Raw genomic sequence first — 17,759 nt, 5'->3', positions numbered from 1 at the left:
TCTCTGGTTGGTAATTTAATCCCAATCCACCTGGGATCGCCACCCCAGAGCTCAACGATGCCCTGCACGCTGCGCACAGTGGTTTTGGCTCAGCACATTGACAAACAACGGGGGACATGGGCCTCTTTTAAATGGAAGGTTATGTGCTAGTTATTTAGCCAAAGCTAATAGATAACCACGGGAGCTGATAAATAGCGGAAAACATCACCACGGATTCCTGACCCTAGTCCTCATGGTCTTAATGTTATTCGAGTTCAGTCCTCCCCTCAGAAAATGTACCATATCATGGATAACAGAATTCATTTTAATGCACATTTTAAATAAATCTATAAATAAATTGAGATAGAAAACCAAACCCACACGCACGAACACCATTTTTACAGCGTGCACCCCCCCAGCCCAGCCCACAGCCCTCCCTCGCCCCCAAGGGGAGACTCATGATATTGTCCTCTGGAAAAGTACTGGCATCCAGGCGCGTCTTTGTTCATTGTCACTGTTAGACGGCGAGCAAAAAAAAAACCTGAACAATACTCAATACTCATACAAATGTCTCACTGGCCTCAGAGCATCAGCACGGGGATACTGCACTTAATACTTCCTGATAAGCATTGTGTCCTTGTTTAATACGGTAAATAATTCCACACATTTATTGCAATAATGATAAGTCCTTGCACTGTAATCCTGACTCTCTGACATTGTAGGAATGTCTAAATATTGTGAGGAAGGGTTGGAGGCCAGCTGATATAACAATGGCATGCCTCGCCTTGCTGATGCCCAGCAGTCCCATAATATCAGCCAGATGCAGCGGCGCTGAATGATAAGATGATGCTCGCTCAGGGCTTAACTCTTAGGTTGGGGCTGGTTGTCATGGCGATGCCCCTGCGCGGGTGGGGCGGGGCCTGCTCAAGGTCTGGTTCTGGCAACAGAGAGGCAGCAACACCAAGTACCAATCACATCACAGCTGGGTCATACAGGGACACTGTTGTAATGCATTCACTTGTCTCAGGACACTTGGCGGTGTGTCTACAATTCTATATGTGTCTGTTTATGTTTGCATGCGTGTGTTTATGTGTGTGTGTGTGTGTGTGTGTGTGTGTGTGTGTGTGTGTGTGTGTGTGTGCTTGCTATATATGCAGGAGACACGATGGGTTCTGCGGTCGTCTCAGAACAGCTAACAGGTCGTTTTCATGAGCCATGCCTCTGCAGCAGCCACAAGCCCATTGTGAACATGTAAGGTGTGTTTTAAGTAGACGCAGCTAGGACTGCCCCGTGAAAAGGTCAAAGGGCCAACATTATCTACATTGGTCTGCTAGCCATGGTCTGGAACATAAAGCAAGCAGACCCTTGATGGGTGTAATGAGTGACACCTGTGTTCAGCCTGCGGCGACAGCTCTGTGGAACTAGTCTGGTCTGTAAGATCAAGCGAACAGCGTCAACGGCTCTGTGAAACTAGTCTCGTCTGTAAGATCGAGCCAACAGTGTCAAAGGCTCTGTGAAACGGGTTGGATGTGTAGAGATCGAGGAGCCAGCCGCGACGACAGCTCTGTGAAACAGGTCTGATGTGTAGAGAACAAAGCCAAGGGCCCGAGGAAAAATACCTTTCTCCACGTCTCGTTCTTTTGTTCAAAGTGACTTACGACGTGAGCGAATGCCAACTATGATAACTGTTGAGGGCCCTTGGCTGCTCCGAGCACTGGCTGGACGGGGTGTCTCCCTGGCTCCCTGCTGCACTTTTTGTGAATGTGCCCCTCTGATGCAGGGAGCTATAGGAGCTGAGAAGGCCATCAGCTGGGGCACGGTGCCACCGGTGACGGTTGGTCTTCCAGACGCAATCAGGTGGAGAACTTGTTGGAGTATCTAGAGGCCGCTGGCTCTGTTTGGTGTATTCTGGTTCGGTTGCTGATAATTGAGTTGTATGTCGGGTTAGCGTGGTCTTTGTGTTGTAAAGTCAATTATTTTAGTCAATGCTTTATTTAGACCACATTCTAACACCGGTTATGAATATTTTATTCTACACATAGGTGGGTTAACACAACACCAGATAAAGTTTTATGAGATTGAAGATAATTCAGACACTATAAACATGGGCTCTTTGCCATTTCCGCCCAAGCCAAGACAGACCAAAGGTTTACCTGGGTAAATTAAAACCTGTAGACGTGGCTTATTTACCAGTCTGCCCCTTCCGATATAAACTGAATTCTTACCTGTGTTGGAGAGTTTCTTCATGAATCACCTCCAGAGTGCCAGCTCGTCTACATTGTGTCTCTGAATAAACATTTACCACTCTACGAGTCATACCTAGCCCCAAACTATACCACAAAGGATCAAATGAGTTTTTCATCAGTTGACATCCCCTCTGTACTCTCCACTCTCCCTCACGTCACACTGCTCATTATACACATTCAGGGTACTAGACTCGGACCTGGTTAGTTCGGGCTAATAAATAGGACAATAAACCCTGTTAATCCCATGTGGACTGCGTCTCTATTGAGCTGGTCCAAGGCGACTCTCGGAGCGGACCTTTAGGTGGCATACAGGGCCTTGCGGAGTGTTCCACCCCCCTGCTAAATTACTAATTTCGCTGGATAACAATTAATAACATTCATATTTTTATATATATGACATTTTAATTTACAACAATAATACTTTTAATGAATTACTAAAAGGCTGTTAAATAATTTGCTTCCATAACTGTTCACCTCATGAGTAACATTTTCTGGATGCGCTATAACGTATAAGTAGCCTATACGGTATACATATGTCATTAGGGCAAGAAAGAAGCCAGTACTAGGCCTACTCATAAGAGGTGGGGGAAACTCATTGTGGGAGAACTCTTGGAGTGGCATGGATCCAAGTCCTGCTCAGAATGTGATGAGTCTTTGCTGAGACTTGAGAAATGTCGTCTGAGTGAAGTAGGCTAACGACTGATTTGAACCAACGTTTCTGCCAGAAAAAAGTTTCATCTTAAAACTGCGCCATTAAATTATCTTCCCTACTTCTGCTCCTTCTAAATTGATATGGGAAAATAATAATAATTACGAATAATAATTATATTTTTTGTAGGGGTGCTGATATGAAATGTAGTGCTTGAGCACCCCAACCAAGAGTATATCACCACTGAGCCTGGATCGTAACACGTGATCACAAAACAGTGTCAGACAGACTGATGGGAAAAATGTCGCTCCATAATTATGCTTGATGAGTAAGCTAATTATCCTCGATCAGCGACCACCAAAGTTAAATAGTTGTCACTCAAATTGAGAATATAATATAATACCATCATCTCAACACACACTACGAAACGATGATCTATACCCCCTGAGAGATACTGATCCTACCGGTTCAGAGGTGAGACGAGGTAAACGAGACACACACCGATAACATGTGAGGAATGTGTTGTGAGCGCTCAGATGTACAGCAGACAGGCATCAGAGAGCATCGGAAAGCATGCATGGTGCACAGCACACGCATTCCTCCCATTCTCTCCACACAGTTCTGGCTAACCCCGGGCGGCGTGCATGGGATTCTGCGGTAATCCGTGTTGTCTTGGAGTTCAATGGCGAAGGGAAATATTGACCACGAACAGTCAAAACAGCGGTCTGAGCGGGCCGCAGGGGGCTCCGTTCCAATTCACCGGTGGCTCAGCCAGGCATGCTCGTCACTTAGCGAGGGCTTATACCGTCCCCCACGCTGCAGTGACTCAATGATCCAGGAAGAGATACACAAGATAATATGACATTCCACGCATTATGGAGTGAGTCATGCTTAAAGGGTTGATGCCGTCACAATGAGGAAGTTGCCGTGGAAGGTGGCGTGGTGTGAAACGGCCGTTTGTGTAGACAAAGATGAGTAGCCTAACACAACAGAGCATCGTCTCTGGAGAACAACAACAACAACAACAACAATAACAACAACAGCCATGAACCACTGGAATCCCAGGCTCTACTTTGTGTGTTTTGTTTTGGTGTGTGTGTGCACAGAATTGAGACACATCAAGGCCCTTCAGTGAGAAGAGGCAACGTAAGCAGACACCAGCGCCAGTGTGCTCTGTTCATGATGACCACGCATGGTGTCTTTTACAGAGTGAAGGTCTCTGGTTATACCTGGTGGAGAGAGAGAGAGAGAGAGAGAGAGAGAGAGAGAGAGAAGCGAGGAAGAGAGAGAGAGATAGAGAGAGAGAGAGAGAGAGAGAGAGAGAGAGAGAGAGAGAAGAGTGAGGATGAGAGAGAGGATGAGGATGGGAGTGTCAGTTATATTTGCATGTGTGGAAAGGTACTGGTAGGATCCCACAGACCACAGCCCGGCCTCAGGATGGGTATGCACGGGCCCCAAGACTGCCGCAGACAGCCTCCAAGCGGCACGCTATTCTAGTCTCCTACTGTCTTTCAAAAATAACTGATGTATCTGGGGAGGTATCCAACACGTCTCCTGAGACCTCAGCCACTACACCCAGCCCACTGCCGCGCCATGAGACAGAAGACGGCTCTCTGCAGGAACTGCCAGGACCCCCCAGGACCGGACCCCCCAGGACCAGAGCCCCCAGGACCCCCAAGGACCGGACCCCCCAGGACCAGAGCCCCCAGGACCCCCCTGGACCAGACCCCCCAGGGCCGGACGTGGACGGGACTGCCCAGGAGCAGGGCCGCAGCCAGGGTTTGAAACAGTGAGGTCCGGGGGGTTGGGGAGTTGCGGGGGTTCAGGTTTGTTGGAGGGGGGGGGGGGGGGGGGGGGGGGGGCACCAAAAGCAGAAACCACATCATGTGGTTTCTGCACCAGATTGTTTTTATCGCTACTAAAATGACAGAGGGCCGGACCTCTGTGACCTCGTAGCTACGGGCCTGGCCAGGAGGACTCATATCGAAGCATATATGTAGAAAAATTCAAATGACTTTGCAATTTACAATTCAATAAGCCATTGCATTATGCAATTGAATAATGTCATTTGAAAATATGTTATTCAAAGTGTATTTTAATATGCAAAGTGACAATGAAATCCTCAATTCAATTTGAAAAAGTTATAACAATAAAAATAGAATTAACATTTTGTCACATTTTGTGCCTTTATTCAAATGGAAAAGCTATAGCGCCCAAAATTCAAGTGACATTTCAATCCGCAAAACACTTTGCAAAATGCTTTGCAAAACACTTTGCAAAATTGTTTGCACTCCCTCGTAATTTCCTTGTTTATGTTCTGATTGAAATCAGAGCCCGTCTACGGAGAGCCTTGGCACTCTCTATTGAGCCCCATTGTAGCGAACTTGGTTGCAGTTCCATTAGAATTCCACTGGGGGTGATCGCATGAGTGCAGATTGAATGGGGGTCTATGGGGATAGACGACTGCATTTCATCGACTGCTTGTCGTTGAAATATAGCAGATTTTATTGTAGATTTCGCAAGTTCAATATAGATTATAGTTCAAAAGTCGAATGAATGAGTACTTTATGTCCTTTAGATTTCTTACAGTTTGGCCGTTTGTTGGCCGTACAAGCTAGCATTCTGCTAATGAATGCTGATTGGTCAGGGAAGGACTTGCGACTGATTACGACCAGAGACCCCTCTTGATGGCATCTGAAGCTGAAGCAGAATCAAAAACATTATTTTAAGGAGGAATTTCTGTCTAAGCAAATTTTTATATATTATATTTATTTATATTTATGTTTATAAAACGGGTGGCTTAAATCAAGCGATCTGATTGGTTCCTACCTGTTGTATAATGAGCGTATACATAACTGCTATGACATGATGATATATATATAATATATGCAGAAGTGCAAAAGTGACTCAGAACTTGCAGTAGGCCTAAAGCAGGACCTCTGGCAGTGATGTCATCATCTTTTTGAACGGATTTTTAGAACAGCTAAGTGAACTTAAAAAAAAAAAATCAATATTCAGCTGAGTGTATTATCTTAGCCCCAACTTTTGAATATGACTTTCAAATTACTTGACAAAATTTACACCCTGAGAAAAGTGGAATATCATGGTGAAACCCCGTAGACTCCCATCTGCACTCACCGGCGAGCGCCCTCGCATGGACAGAGGTGTGTTACTGCAACCAGTTCAGAAGTCACCATGAGAGTACCAGTTCTCTTCATATTAGACATTCTATGTTGAAATGTCCGGATTACACCGCCAAGACAAGGGTTAGGTAAGGACAAGTAATAAGAAAAAGACTTTCACAGATTTTGACAACGTTTCGACCGTAGTAGGTCTTCGTCAGGTGTTAACAGGAACAAAGGGTGGGAGGGGATACCCATGAAAATGTTCTCATTTAGCCAATAAAAGAGTAAGGGACGTAATGTTCATCAATTAAATACATCATCTTATACGTGTAAAATATAACCATTTGGGCTATAGGACATGTAAATACATTGTTTATATAAATACTACAAGTGTTGTACAATAACAATCTTGGCTTACTCACTAGAAAAAAAAAACAGTAAAAACAGTATCAAAACCGTATCAAAAACCTCCCCCCAGAGTCTGTTCAAGTGCTACACAAACATATCACATCCACCACAAAACAAAGGAGACGTCTCCATACAAAATGATGGTGAACTGGTCATATATTATGGTGCAACAGGTTATCACGTAACACCAACTGCAGAGAAACAGAAATGACAGTCAGACACAGAATAACAGGCAGATACAGTATAGTCTGGATTGATTCATAAAAAAGGCTTGAGGTCAAACTCTTCATTTAGTCCATATGGAGCCATACTATTGAGGGCGTGTATGTGGAAAGTTTCGCGTTCATAATTTCCACAAAGTGGAACGGCCACCTAGAGGTGGAAATTATGAACGCCTACTTACAACGCAAAACTTTCCACTTCGCCTGTTATTCTGTGTCTGACTGTCATTTCTGTTTCTTTACAGTTGGTGATACGTGATAACCTGTTACACCATACTGTATGACCAGTTCACCATCATTTTGTATGGAGACTTCTCCTTTTCTTTCTTTGTAAACATTTTTGTTTACTTTGACTTTCGTTATGTGGTGGATGTGATATGTGTAGCACTTGAACAGACTCTGGAGGGAGGGTTTTGATACCGTTTTTACTGTTTTTTTCTAGTGAGTAAGCCAAGATTGTTATTGTACAACACTTGTAGTATTTATATAAACAATGTATTTACATGTCCTATAGCCCACACGGTTAGCTTTTATCTTTAGGCCTACATTACATCCCTTACTCCTTGATTGGCTAATTGAGAACAATGCCCATTTTCATGGGTATATATCCCTTCCCACCCCTTGTTCCTGTTAACACCTGACAAAGCCCTACTACGGTTGAAACGTTGTGAAAATTTAATAAAATCACTGGGAGCAGCAGCGACAGTGTGCAGTTATACTTTTTCTTATTATTTGACACTTTTTTTATGTACATAGTTGGATGTGCATACACTCTCTGCTACATTAGGTAAGGACAAGACAAGTTCTGCTGTCTTGAGCACTGTAGGAAACTTGCTCATGAAATATGTTTCATTTCTCCCGTGTGTGTGTGTGTGTGTGTGTGTGTTTATATACTTCAAATATTGAAGACAATAAGACAATATCCTGTATTCTCTTGTTCTTCTTGTTTCACAGAAGATCTGGGGAACTAAAAGGAGAAAGAATGGACACCACTACAAATAATGTTGCCTTTGGCTTCACTTCCTGAACATCAGCACTCAAGAGGATGTGAGCTCATCAAAATAACACAGGAGGCATTGATAGGTAGTAAGGTTCATACTTTATTCTTCCAGGATGGGGAATTAAAGCACTGCAGCGGCTCGCATCAAATAATTCCATAGAAAGAAAAATGAAGTAAGTGACATTGGAAATTTTTTTTACTTCAATACCAAAGAGTCTAGATGCTGCCACCTAGAGGCTTAATAAGGGTCAAACTTCCATGGCTGCAAGGTGCTGCCACCTAGAGGCTTAAGGGTCAAACTACCATGGCTGCACAGTGCTGCTATCTACAGGCATGAGGGTCAAACTACCATGGCTGCACAGTGCTGCTATCTAGGGGCTTTATGGTCAAACTACCATGGCTGCACAGTGCTGCCATGTAGGGGCTTATGGGTCAAACTACCAGTTCATTGCCCTTGTTATTTGCAGGGACTCGATTCACAGCTATGATACATTTCAGATTTCCAATTAGACAGAATCATAGCCATTTAATTGACCGTCCAATACGATTCCCAAGTGTATTTGTATTTTGTGTGTGTGTCAGGGTTAAAGTGACCTTGACCACACCACTCCCACCTCCTTCTCATCTACCCTCAAGACTCAAAGCTCAAAGTCACACACACACACACACACACACACACACACACACACACACACACACACACACACACACACACACACACACACACACACACACACACACACACAGGAAACATATTTGTTGTTTACCCAGAAAAGATAACGTTAGAATTCAGCAGCTTGGCCGTGTGCTCCTGTGAGGTCAGCAGTGGAGCGAGCTTTAAAGCTCCGACCAGAAGCTTTTCTACGGATCTCCTGCTCTCCTGTGCCTCTCCGGTCACGAGGAACCACCACATCCACCCTTCCTCCACACCCACCCTTCCATCACATCCACCCTTCTTCCAGGGAGACGCAGAGGCAGAGGTGAGCCAAACATGTTCCAAGGGTTAGGGTTAGGGCGACAGGGTTAGGGTTAGGGTTAGGATTAGGGGTTAGGGGTTAGGGGTTAGTCTTAGTTTCCTCAGACTCCCTGTGGAGCCATGGTTGCGGTTCCTCTTGGACGTGTGCTGGAGTGTGAGGGGCACACAGACCAACCTGTCTCCCTTTTTCTCTCCCCCAGAGAGCAGCATGGCCGCCCGGTCCAACGGGACGCTCCGCCTGGAGGACTCCCTGACCCGGGCCCTGGGCCGGTACCTGGACGCCTGGCGACGGAACTCCTCCGCGGCGGCCGACGCGCTGGACAAGACCCTGCTGGAGGAGAACTTCCTGAATGTGGAGTGGTACCTGGCCGTGATGATCGGCATGTTCGCCTTCATCATCGTGGCCATGCTGGTGAGCACCGTCAAGTCCAAGCGCCGGGAGCACTCCAACGACCCGTACCACAAGTACATCGAGGGGGAGTGGACGGAGCAGACCACGCAGGGCTACGCCAACGCCGCCGCCAGCTGAGGCAACCCGGAGGGACGCCATCGTGTTATCTTCCTCCTCACCGTCGTCATCATCATCATTATCCTGCTCACCATCATCGTCAACAACATCATCATCATCATGCTCCTTGTTATAATCATCATCTTCCTTGTCATCATCGACAAGAAGAGAAATGGAAACATTACAAATTAATCCAAAAAGTGTACACGTAAAAAGACAACCAAACAACTTACTTCAAAGTTCAACGTCATAATAAAGGGGAGTACAAAAGGTGTGTATTTATTTTATTTTATTGCAGCCGTACCTGCAGTTATGATCTTGGTACCTAGATAGAACCCCCATGGGGAACTCTTCATGGAGGAGCGACGACAGACACTGATAGGGAATAGTTCGGCTAGCACGGCTAACACACAGCTGTAGATAGTTACTGCGCTCTGTGTGTAAGTTCAATCGGATTGCTTTACACCTATAGGATAGGGTGTGAGGGTATCAGTGGAAATGCTCCACATTGTTTCAACTCAGAGGTAAAATCGTAAAAAGCTGATTATAGCACTTCATTATCGTTTTCAGCTCAATTTTAAAGGATGTTGTCTTTCCTAACAGCGTTTTTCGTTATCATCAGCGGTTATCATTATGAGTGTGTGGTTGATGGCACTCACTCACCTGGCACTAGTCCGGCTGACTAGACTCAGGGGCTGGGTGAGGCTGCACAACTGTGCTGCGTTGGGCCAGCAATGCAAACATGATGAACCTGCTATCAACCACACACCGCTCTGACATGGCGGAACTGAACACCTTCTCTTACAAATCTATAAATAAACCGTTTTGAACATCAACCGGTTGCCTATGTTGGAGGAGCCCATAAGCCACGTAGCTGGAGTGTGGGAAGGGATCCTGCAACCATGATAAGCTCCATGTGCTTGTCCTCCATATGAGTGATACTTTGTTCAAAGCGAAAACATGTGGTTTCTGCAGTTTGTCATACTCTGGGATAATGAAACTTAACGTTTTTTCAATATCTTAGTCGGTGTAAGATAATCTTTTTTTCTTCCTGATAACTACTGTGACTGCAAACAGGCTTAGGACAAACACTCACATGAACACACAACACCTGAGCAGGTGAGGCCACGAGGTGTGGTCCACTATTGAGGTTTGAAACTCACTGCCACCTGGCAAGCCAATCAGAGGAGATCTCACCCACACCTTAAACATGCACGCCAATTAACTCATCATCATCAACTCATCATCCAGTCAAACAAATGTATCAACTGACCACATATATAACAGGCTAGCATGCAAGGAAACATGAACACAGCTTTAACACAAACCCATCTAACTTTCAACTATGAACAAGGGTCATAACACTACTACTAATATCAACAATTAGAAATTATATCTTTGAAATTAATTGACCACCAGACACAGTGTTCTATTTGAACCTCATATGGATTTCATAGTGATACTGTAGCGCTCTGGCTGATTACAAACATATTATATTATATCTATATAACGATTAACAGAACCCATACTGGACGTTCAATTTGCATTTTCTCCTCTGCATTGTAAACCGTGACAGTGCCCTTGGCCACCTGTTTGCTGGCCCTGTGAACTGCTGTAACTTAAAATACTTTCGCCTTTTCCACTTCAGCTTCGCCGCTCTTATCCTGCGCGGCCCATCGCCTCCACAGACTTACGCATCCTAAAAATACACAACCCCCCCCCACCCCGGATCTCTGGATCAACTCTTTCCCCAACGCACCCCCAGAGCCCCAAGAGTCAGTGACATCAGATAGAGGTGATAGAGGTGATAAAGGCCCCCCTCTAAGTCTCCACTGATCTACTCCTCCGGTTGCTCTCTTTCCCCCGCTCTTTCCCCAGTCATTACCTGGTTATTTTTAGCCTCCAAACAACTGGTCTCCTAAAAATGGCCCTGTTCTGTGGGGCTGCTGCGATGTGGAGTATCCAGCCCCCCTCCGGTCACCTCCGGCCTCCACACTCCCTTTGTCTCTGCTGGAGTGAAGGAGCCAGGCAGCCAGGGAGGGGGACCAGAATCACTGGATGGTCGCTACTCTTTTCCGTTCAGAATTAGGTTTCGGAGGACACCTTTGAAGGAGCATGCCCTTCCTCTGATATTTTGCAGCACCATTGCAGGAACGATTTCCAGACCTTTTTGATTGGCTGCTTTGATTCATTTGTTTGTATATTGTGCTACCGGGGGGTAAAGGGTTGATCATGCACCACCTTTGGCTGATGCTGCTTCCCTTCCTGGGCCTGGTGAGTGTGGCGCCGGCCGAGAAGGGTCTGGAGTTCCCCCGCTACGACGGGAAGGACCGCGTCCTGGACATCAATGACAGGAACTACCGCAAGGCCATGAACAAGTACAGCATGCTGTGTCTGCTCTACCACGAGCCCATCCCGGACAGCAAGGAGCTGCAGAAGAAACACCAAATGACCGAGATGGTTCTGGAGGTAAGGGCTTCGGAGAAGACAGGACAGACCGGGAGTCCAGGCAGGGGACAGACAGGGAGGACAGACCGGGAGTCCAGGCAGGGAGGACAGACAGTCCAGGCGGAACAGCGTGACTGCATGACAAGCTTCCGGTTAATGTAAACAAACAAAAATACACAGAAAGAAATCTGAATTATGGGTGGGAGAGAGATGGGATCGGGGCGGGGGTAAGGCAGCAGGTGTTCAGAGAGGTTGGCGTTCACAAGGTCATGAGTCTTACGGTACTGGTTTGATTGTACAGTAGCTCCATCTTTCCATCACTGAATAGAATGTGACGTTAGGATCAGATGTTATCAGCCTCTTAACTCACTGCATGGATGTATGTTCCAGGAGGTATGCATGACTTCCCAAGGTCACAATGTACTGTGTATATATATAGACACCCTTTGTATGCCGATGCACATACACATGCAGACATTTTTTGTGTCCATGTAGAGTGACATTGTTCGTTCTTCCAGATGCATTTAATGTTGTTAAAATGTAACGGTATAGATGCATTAATGCACTTGGACATCACCTCATTGTTGCCTGGGTGTTGTCAGGCTTTCGTACATCAAACCCTTTGCTTCGGCAGATGAGCTCAGTGTCAGTGTCAGACCTGAGCTGGCACCCAAGTAGCAAGTGCATCTCACGGTTTGCACCTTTGCTCCATGAGTCATGCGAAAACCATTCCAGCCGCCTCTGGACTTGTCTGTGTTTCTTGGGTTCACCTCTGATGCCCAGTTGGATTTGAGCCTTGCAGAATCGAGTGGGCTGCGAGACTTTTACAGGCTTCATGAAAGCTTGTCACGCCTTGTTCTCTAGCAACAGCCTGCAGCGCTCAGACACCCAGTCCACACACTTAGCTCTCACAGGGATATCTGAGGCATGTCGCCGACACACCAAAAGGATCTGTTCTGGGGTTAGAGATCCACCTTCAGCTATCAGTTTGAGCAAACCATGAGAGTACTCCATTGACATATCCCTCTTGGTTGTAAAACAAATAATCAAACTAACATTCATATTCTGTCTGCCAGGGCGGCCGGACACAGCCATCTTTAACAGAATACCCTGAAATAGATTTCTGATGTGTTCCTGAGTGGGCTACCACAGAGGGCACTGTATGCACTGTGTGTGCACTGTTCCCAGTCTCTGGTTTCACATTGCTGGTGTTGATTTACTCTGTGATCTGTCAGAGGAAACCCGAGTCCAGTGTTGCTTACGACCTGATAATAGCTTCAGTCGTGCACACAACAGGTGGGGCCTAGATAGGTCTCCAGAGCCGGCCATCGCTAGTGAGCAAAATGTTTTGGCGCTTTTAATTTTCAATTAAAAATCTTTATCCAAAATGAGAAATGACACATTGGTTTTCACTCGTTACATAGATTACTTTTTAAAACTTTATATAGATGACTTTATTTCAACTTTATTTATTGTTTACATTAATGGCATTTGGAAACTCTGAAGGTTTATAATCACAGAAGCTAATGCTTGTGTATCCCCCTACCTCCATGCATTCGGCTAGCACGGCTAACACACAGTTGTAGATTCTCTGGATTTTCTCAACCATACATAATTTCTACAGACAGAGGTCAGATTGGGGTCTATCTTCTCATTTGAATGTCAAAAAAAGCCTCTCTCCTAAAATGTCTGCGCATTCGTTTAAATGTCAAGACATTTGATTTAATTTTAGAGCACAATATACGGTGATGCTTGGCTTCTATTTCGGAGCGAGGCGCTTTGGGAGATGATGTATTACCACGTCTCTTTAGCCCTGATACTCTCTCACTTGTCATCTTCCTGATGTCATCACGAGCACTCTATGTCCAGCCCCACTCCATCTTCCTGCCAAGAAACACTTTTGTGTGAAAAGATCTTTTGACACCCTGGAGTCCGCTGAATAGGTTCAAAACCAGATACAAACACATTGACCGGTACCCTTGCACTATATGTCCTTTAGGGTCGTCAATCTCCTTTTAAGTCTGTCAATCTCAAGGTGCCCTGTAGAAGGTTCCATTTCATTAGTGTGATGCTAATGTAGCTTAATCATGTGATGCTAATGTAGCTTTCCTAGCTGGTGTATAGACTTCATTACACTTACACGTTGACCTTCTCCCACCAGCCAGTCATTGACCTGTCCTTCTGTGTGTTCTGTGAAGCTGGTGGCCCAGGTTCTGGAGGAGAAGGACATCGGATTTGGAATGGTGGATGCCAAGAAAGATGCCAAGGTGGCCAAGAAACTGGGTAAGCAGGGAATTATCCCACCACTGCTTGATCAAATTGAACTGCTCATCAATGTCCACAACCTACTTGTCAGCATTCCCCAGAAAGAAGCATGTACATTTACATTTACATTTAGGGGATTTTGCTGACGCTTTTAACCAAAGCGACTTACAAACATTCATTCACACATTCACACACCGACAGTGGAGTCAACAACACAGGGCGACAGCCAGCTCGTCGGGAGCAGTTAGGGTTAGGCATCTCGCTAAAGGACACTTCGGCACCCAGCTAGGAGATCAAACTAGCAACCTTCCGGTTGCCAGTCAACCCGCTCTACCTCCCGAGCTTCTACCGCCCTGAAGAAGCCTGACACCTACCTGCTCATTAGTGATGTATCTCAAAGAATATGGTGCTTTGGATCAAAGCGTAACGCCTATGTAAATGACTGAGCAGTAACGGGTGCAGGAGTCCTTTTAAAGCAAACACCTTATTGTTCAACAGGAGAGGGTGTAAAGGAGGAGTGGTTGTCATGTCCAGGTGTTTCCCTGCAGGTCTGGAGGAGGTGGACAGCGTGTATGTGTTCAAGGAGGACCGCGTCATCGAGTTTGATGGTCTGCTGTCGGCCAACACCATGACAGAGTTCCTGCTGGATGTGAGGAAGTTAAACTGGGACTTAACCGTGTTGAAATCCTATTATTGTAAATCTTACAAAGCGACATTCTGTTAGCCACTCTAGAAACTATCGTTTTTCTTTTAAAGTTTCACATTTTTGAATGAAACCGTTTCATGTGCAATCTGATTGGTTGTGTTTTTCTGGTATTGTAACCAGTGTGTGATAGTTTCAGCCCTGAGGAAAGATTTGCCCTCTCAAATGACATGCTAAACATCCCACAGCCCAGTGTTTCTCTGAAGGCCCTGGCCCCCTGCTGTGTGTGTGTCTGTAGCTGTTGGAGGAACCTGTGGAGGTGCTGGACAACGCTCTGGAGCTCAGGGCCTTCGACAGGATGGATGAAGACATCAGGCTGGTCGGCTTCTTCAAGAACCAGGAGTCAGAACGTGAGTGTTGAGCATCACCGTGTGGAGGTTACCATGACAACCGACCATTTGACACAGTTTATTTTCTTCCAGCATCAATTCAATTCAATTGTATTTGTACAGCCCTTAATCACAGTGACAGTCTAGGGCTTAACGGGCCATGTACGTATCACACCATCATCCCAGCTGTTGTTGCTCTTACTATTACTGTTCTCCAAACCGGGGAACTGAGTTCACTGCGGTCGGCCAGGATCACTAAAGCTTTTGATTCTCCTCCGAGCGCCTCTCTGAGACCGGACTCTATAAGAGGTCAAAGTTCGACTATTTTGGTCGAGTTAATGTATCAGCGGCATGTCTCCGGAGAGCAGCGGAAGAGTCCTCGGATGTGGGCTGGATGGTGATGACATGAGTGGTGCGTTAATATAAACACCGTCTGAGGTCTTAATCTCACCCCTCTCTACGGCTCCTTCCTGCTCCAGATTTCGAGGCGTTTAAAGAGGCAGCTGAGCAGTTTCAGCCCTACATTAAGTTCTTTGCCACGTTTGAGAAAACTGTGAGTTACATGCATAAACACACATCATAATATATAAAACATGTATTAGTCTTTATTTAATAAAGGAAAGGAATGAATGATCCAATGACAAAAGTAACAAGAGGAAACTAATTATAAATCAGAACGAATGAAGAAAAAAATGTAAAAATGTCATGAATAATCTGGTTGTTTATGAAGTCATGAATGACCTGGTGGTTTTTGAATTAATGAATGACCTGGTTGTTTATGAAGTCATGAATGACCTGGTTGTTTTTGAATACACAAATGAGCTGGTGTTTCCCTGCTGCTCCAGGTGGCCAAGCAGCTGACCCTGAAGATGAACGAGGTGGACTTCTACGAGCCCTTCATGGAGGAGCCGGTCACCATTCCCGAGAAACCGCACTCAGAGGAGGAGCTGGTGGCCTTCATCACCAAGCACAGACGGTACGCAGGTCACCTGACCTCACACAGGTCATCTGACCACACACGTCACCTGATCACACACACAGGTCACCTGACCACACACACAGGTCACCTGACCTCACACAGGTCACCTGACAGCACACAGGTCACCTGACCACACACACAGGTCACCTGACAGCACACAGGTCACCTGACCACACACACAGGTCACCTGACCTCACACAGGTCACCTGACCACACACACAGGTCACCTGACCTCACCTACACACACACACACACACACACACACACACACACACACACACACAAACACATTGTTTGCATTCTACTTGTAGGCGCCTTATGCCTTAACATTCACTTTAAATCACTTTGGATATAACTGTGGGCTGGTTCTTAAATATTACGTTTAAACGTGATATTTAAAAGAGGCGGTGTGTGTGTGTGGTGGAGACTGACCGTGTCTGTTGTGTTTTCAGGCCGACCCTGAGGAAGCTGCGTGCTGAGGACATGTTTGAGACCTGGGTGAGTAGAGAGATGGATCACACCGTGTCAATGGGCGTCATGGTGCACTGGCGTGACGTCAACATGCCTGGTCTCTTCCTCTCAGGAGGACGATATCGAAGGGATCCACATCGTCGCCTTCGCTGAAGAGGAGGACCCGGGTGAGGCCACCGCTCTGACATCACGTCTCATACAGAGAGTCAGATACAGGACTACGGGATGCGTCTGTTATGCAGTGGTGTGAGAGGCCGTAGGGCCGTGTGTCTTACCTTACCTCTCACACACACACACACACCTCACATATTACTTAAATAGAAGTAGAAAAGGAGAAAAGATTTTCAGTAGTATGAGATAAGGCCTATATATAACATGAAATGGTTTATTTAACCTTACTTTATCAGTAAGTCTGACTGAAATCGAAATCTATTTTACTGTAATATTTGATGTTTATGTTTATTACACATACATTTAGTATCCCAAGCAGGACAATTTCAGAGACACGGATGCATCAGCCGAAACAATGGCTTTCAACACCATCTCTATGCTAGAAAAGTAATGTTTTGAGGACTCTTGATGATGGTGATGGTGTCTCCTGACCTGGCCCGTGTTGTGTGTCCCGGCAGACGGTTTTGAGTTCCTGGAGATCCTGAAGCAGGTAGCCCGCGAGAACACCCATCTACCGGACCTCAGCATCGTCTGGATTGACCCCGACGACTTCTCCCTGGTGAGACCACATCACATTATGGACAGACAGACAGACGGAGAGACGGACGGAGAGACGGACGGAGAGACTGACGGGACGGATGGACGGACTGACTGATCTCATCCTGACGGCAGTGCTGGATAGACCTGGATGACTTTACTGACCTTGACACATCTCACGCGTTGCTGTGTTCCCATGTCCTCAGATGATCCCGTACTGGGAGAAGACCTTCAAGGTGGACCTGTTCAGGCCTCAGATCGGAGTGGTCAACGTCACAGACGTAAGTCCACCTCCTCCTCTGGGAGAAGAAGGTCTCGATGTCTCCGTCAGTCAGAACGTTCTGACTGACTCAGACGTTCTATGTACATTTCTTCACCTTCCTTCACTTGATTGGTTAACGAGGTGGCGTTCTTAACGAGGTGGATGTTCTCCTTAACGAGCTGTGTGCCGCCGTGCTACAGGCCGACAGCGTGTGGATGGTGATGGACGACGAGGAGGACCTGCCCACCGCCCAGGAGCTGGAGGACTGGATAGAAGACGTTCTCTCTGGCAAAGTCAACACTGAGGATGATGATGAGGAAGACGATGACGACGATGATGATGACGAAGACGATGATGACGAAGACGATGATGATGATGACAGTGATGAGGATGACGATGATGATGATGATGATGATGATGATGATGATGATGACGATGATGATGATGATGATGATGATGATGATGATGATGATGATGATGAT

The 17,759-nt window shown here is 46.1% G+C and overlaps 2 protein-coding genes across 2 annotated transcripts in view; both read left to right on the top strand.

The window, feature by feature from the left end:
* Positions 1-8,812: 8,812 nt before the first annotated feature.
* On the top strand, positions 8,813-9,133 carry LOC311358153 (potassium voltage-gated channel subfamily E member 2-like; the record flags this gene model as incomplete). The annotated part of the gene is made up of 1 exon (XM_084478155.1): positions 8,813-9,133. One exon carries the CDS (start codon positions 8,813-8,815, stop codon positions 9,131-9,133), a length of 321 nt encoding a protein of 106 aa, XP_084334281.1.
* Positions 9,134-11,125: 1,992 nt separating this feature from the next.
* The window catches only part of casq2 (calsequestrin 2), a 7,071-nt gene continuing 437 nt past the window's right edge, over positions 11,126-17,759 (top strand). Inside the window, exons 1-11 of the mRNA XM_084477972.1 lie at positions 11,126-11,581; positions 13,759-13,843; positions 14,374-14,474; positions 14,767-14,878; positions 15,337-15,410; positions 15,703-15,833; positions 16,289-16,334; positions 16,420-16,474; positions 16,937-17,037; positions 17,222-17,296; positions 17,478-17,759. The exon at positions 17,478-17,759 is cut by the window's right edge and continues 437 nt beyond it. Coding sequence (XP_084334098.1) covers positions 11,345-11,581; positions 13,759-13,843; positions 14,374-14,474; positions 14,767-14,878; positions 15,337-15,410; positions 15,703-15,833; positions 16,289-16,334; positions 16,420-16,474; positions 16,937-17,037; positions 17,222-17,296; positions 17,478-17,759 — 1,299 coding nt within the window. The 5' untranslated portion in view covers positions 11,126-11,344. The remainder of the gene's footprint in view (positions 11,582-13,758; positions 13,844-14,373; positions 14,475-14,766; positions 14,879-15,336; positions 15,411-15,702; positions 15,834-16,288; positions 16,335-16,419; positions 16,475-16,936; positions 17,038-17,221; positions 17,297-17,477) is intronic.

This window comes from Micromesistius poutassou (assembly GCF_964030765.1).
Source record: "Micromesistius poutassou genome assembly, chromosome: 14".
Taxonomy (NCBI): domain Eukaryota; kingdom Metazoa; phylum Chordata; class Actinopteri; order Gadiformes; family Gadidae; genus Micromesistius; species Micromesistius poutassou.
The sequence above is the reverse complement of the archived record's forward strand: the minus strand, read 5'-3'. Positions and strand labels throughout refer to the sequence as shown.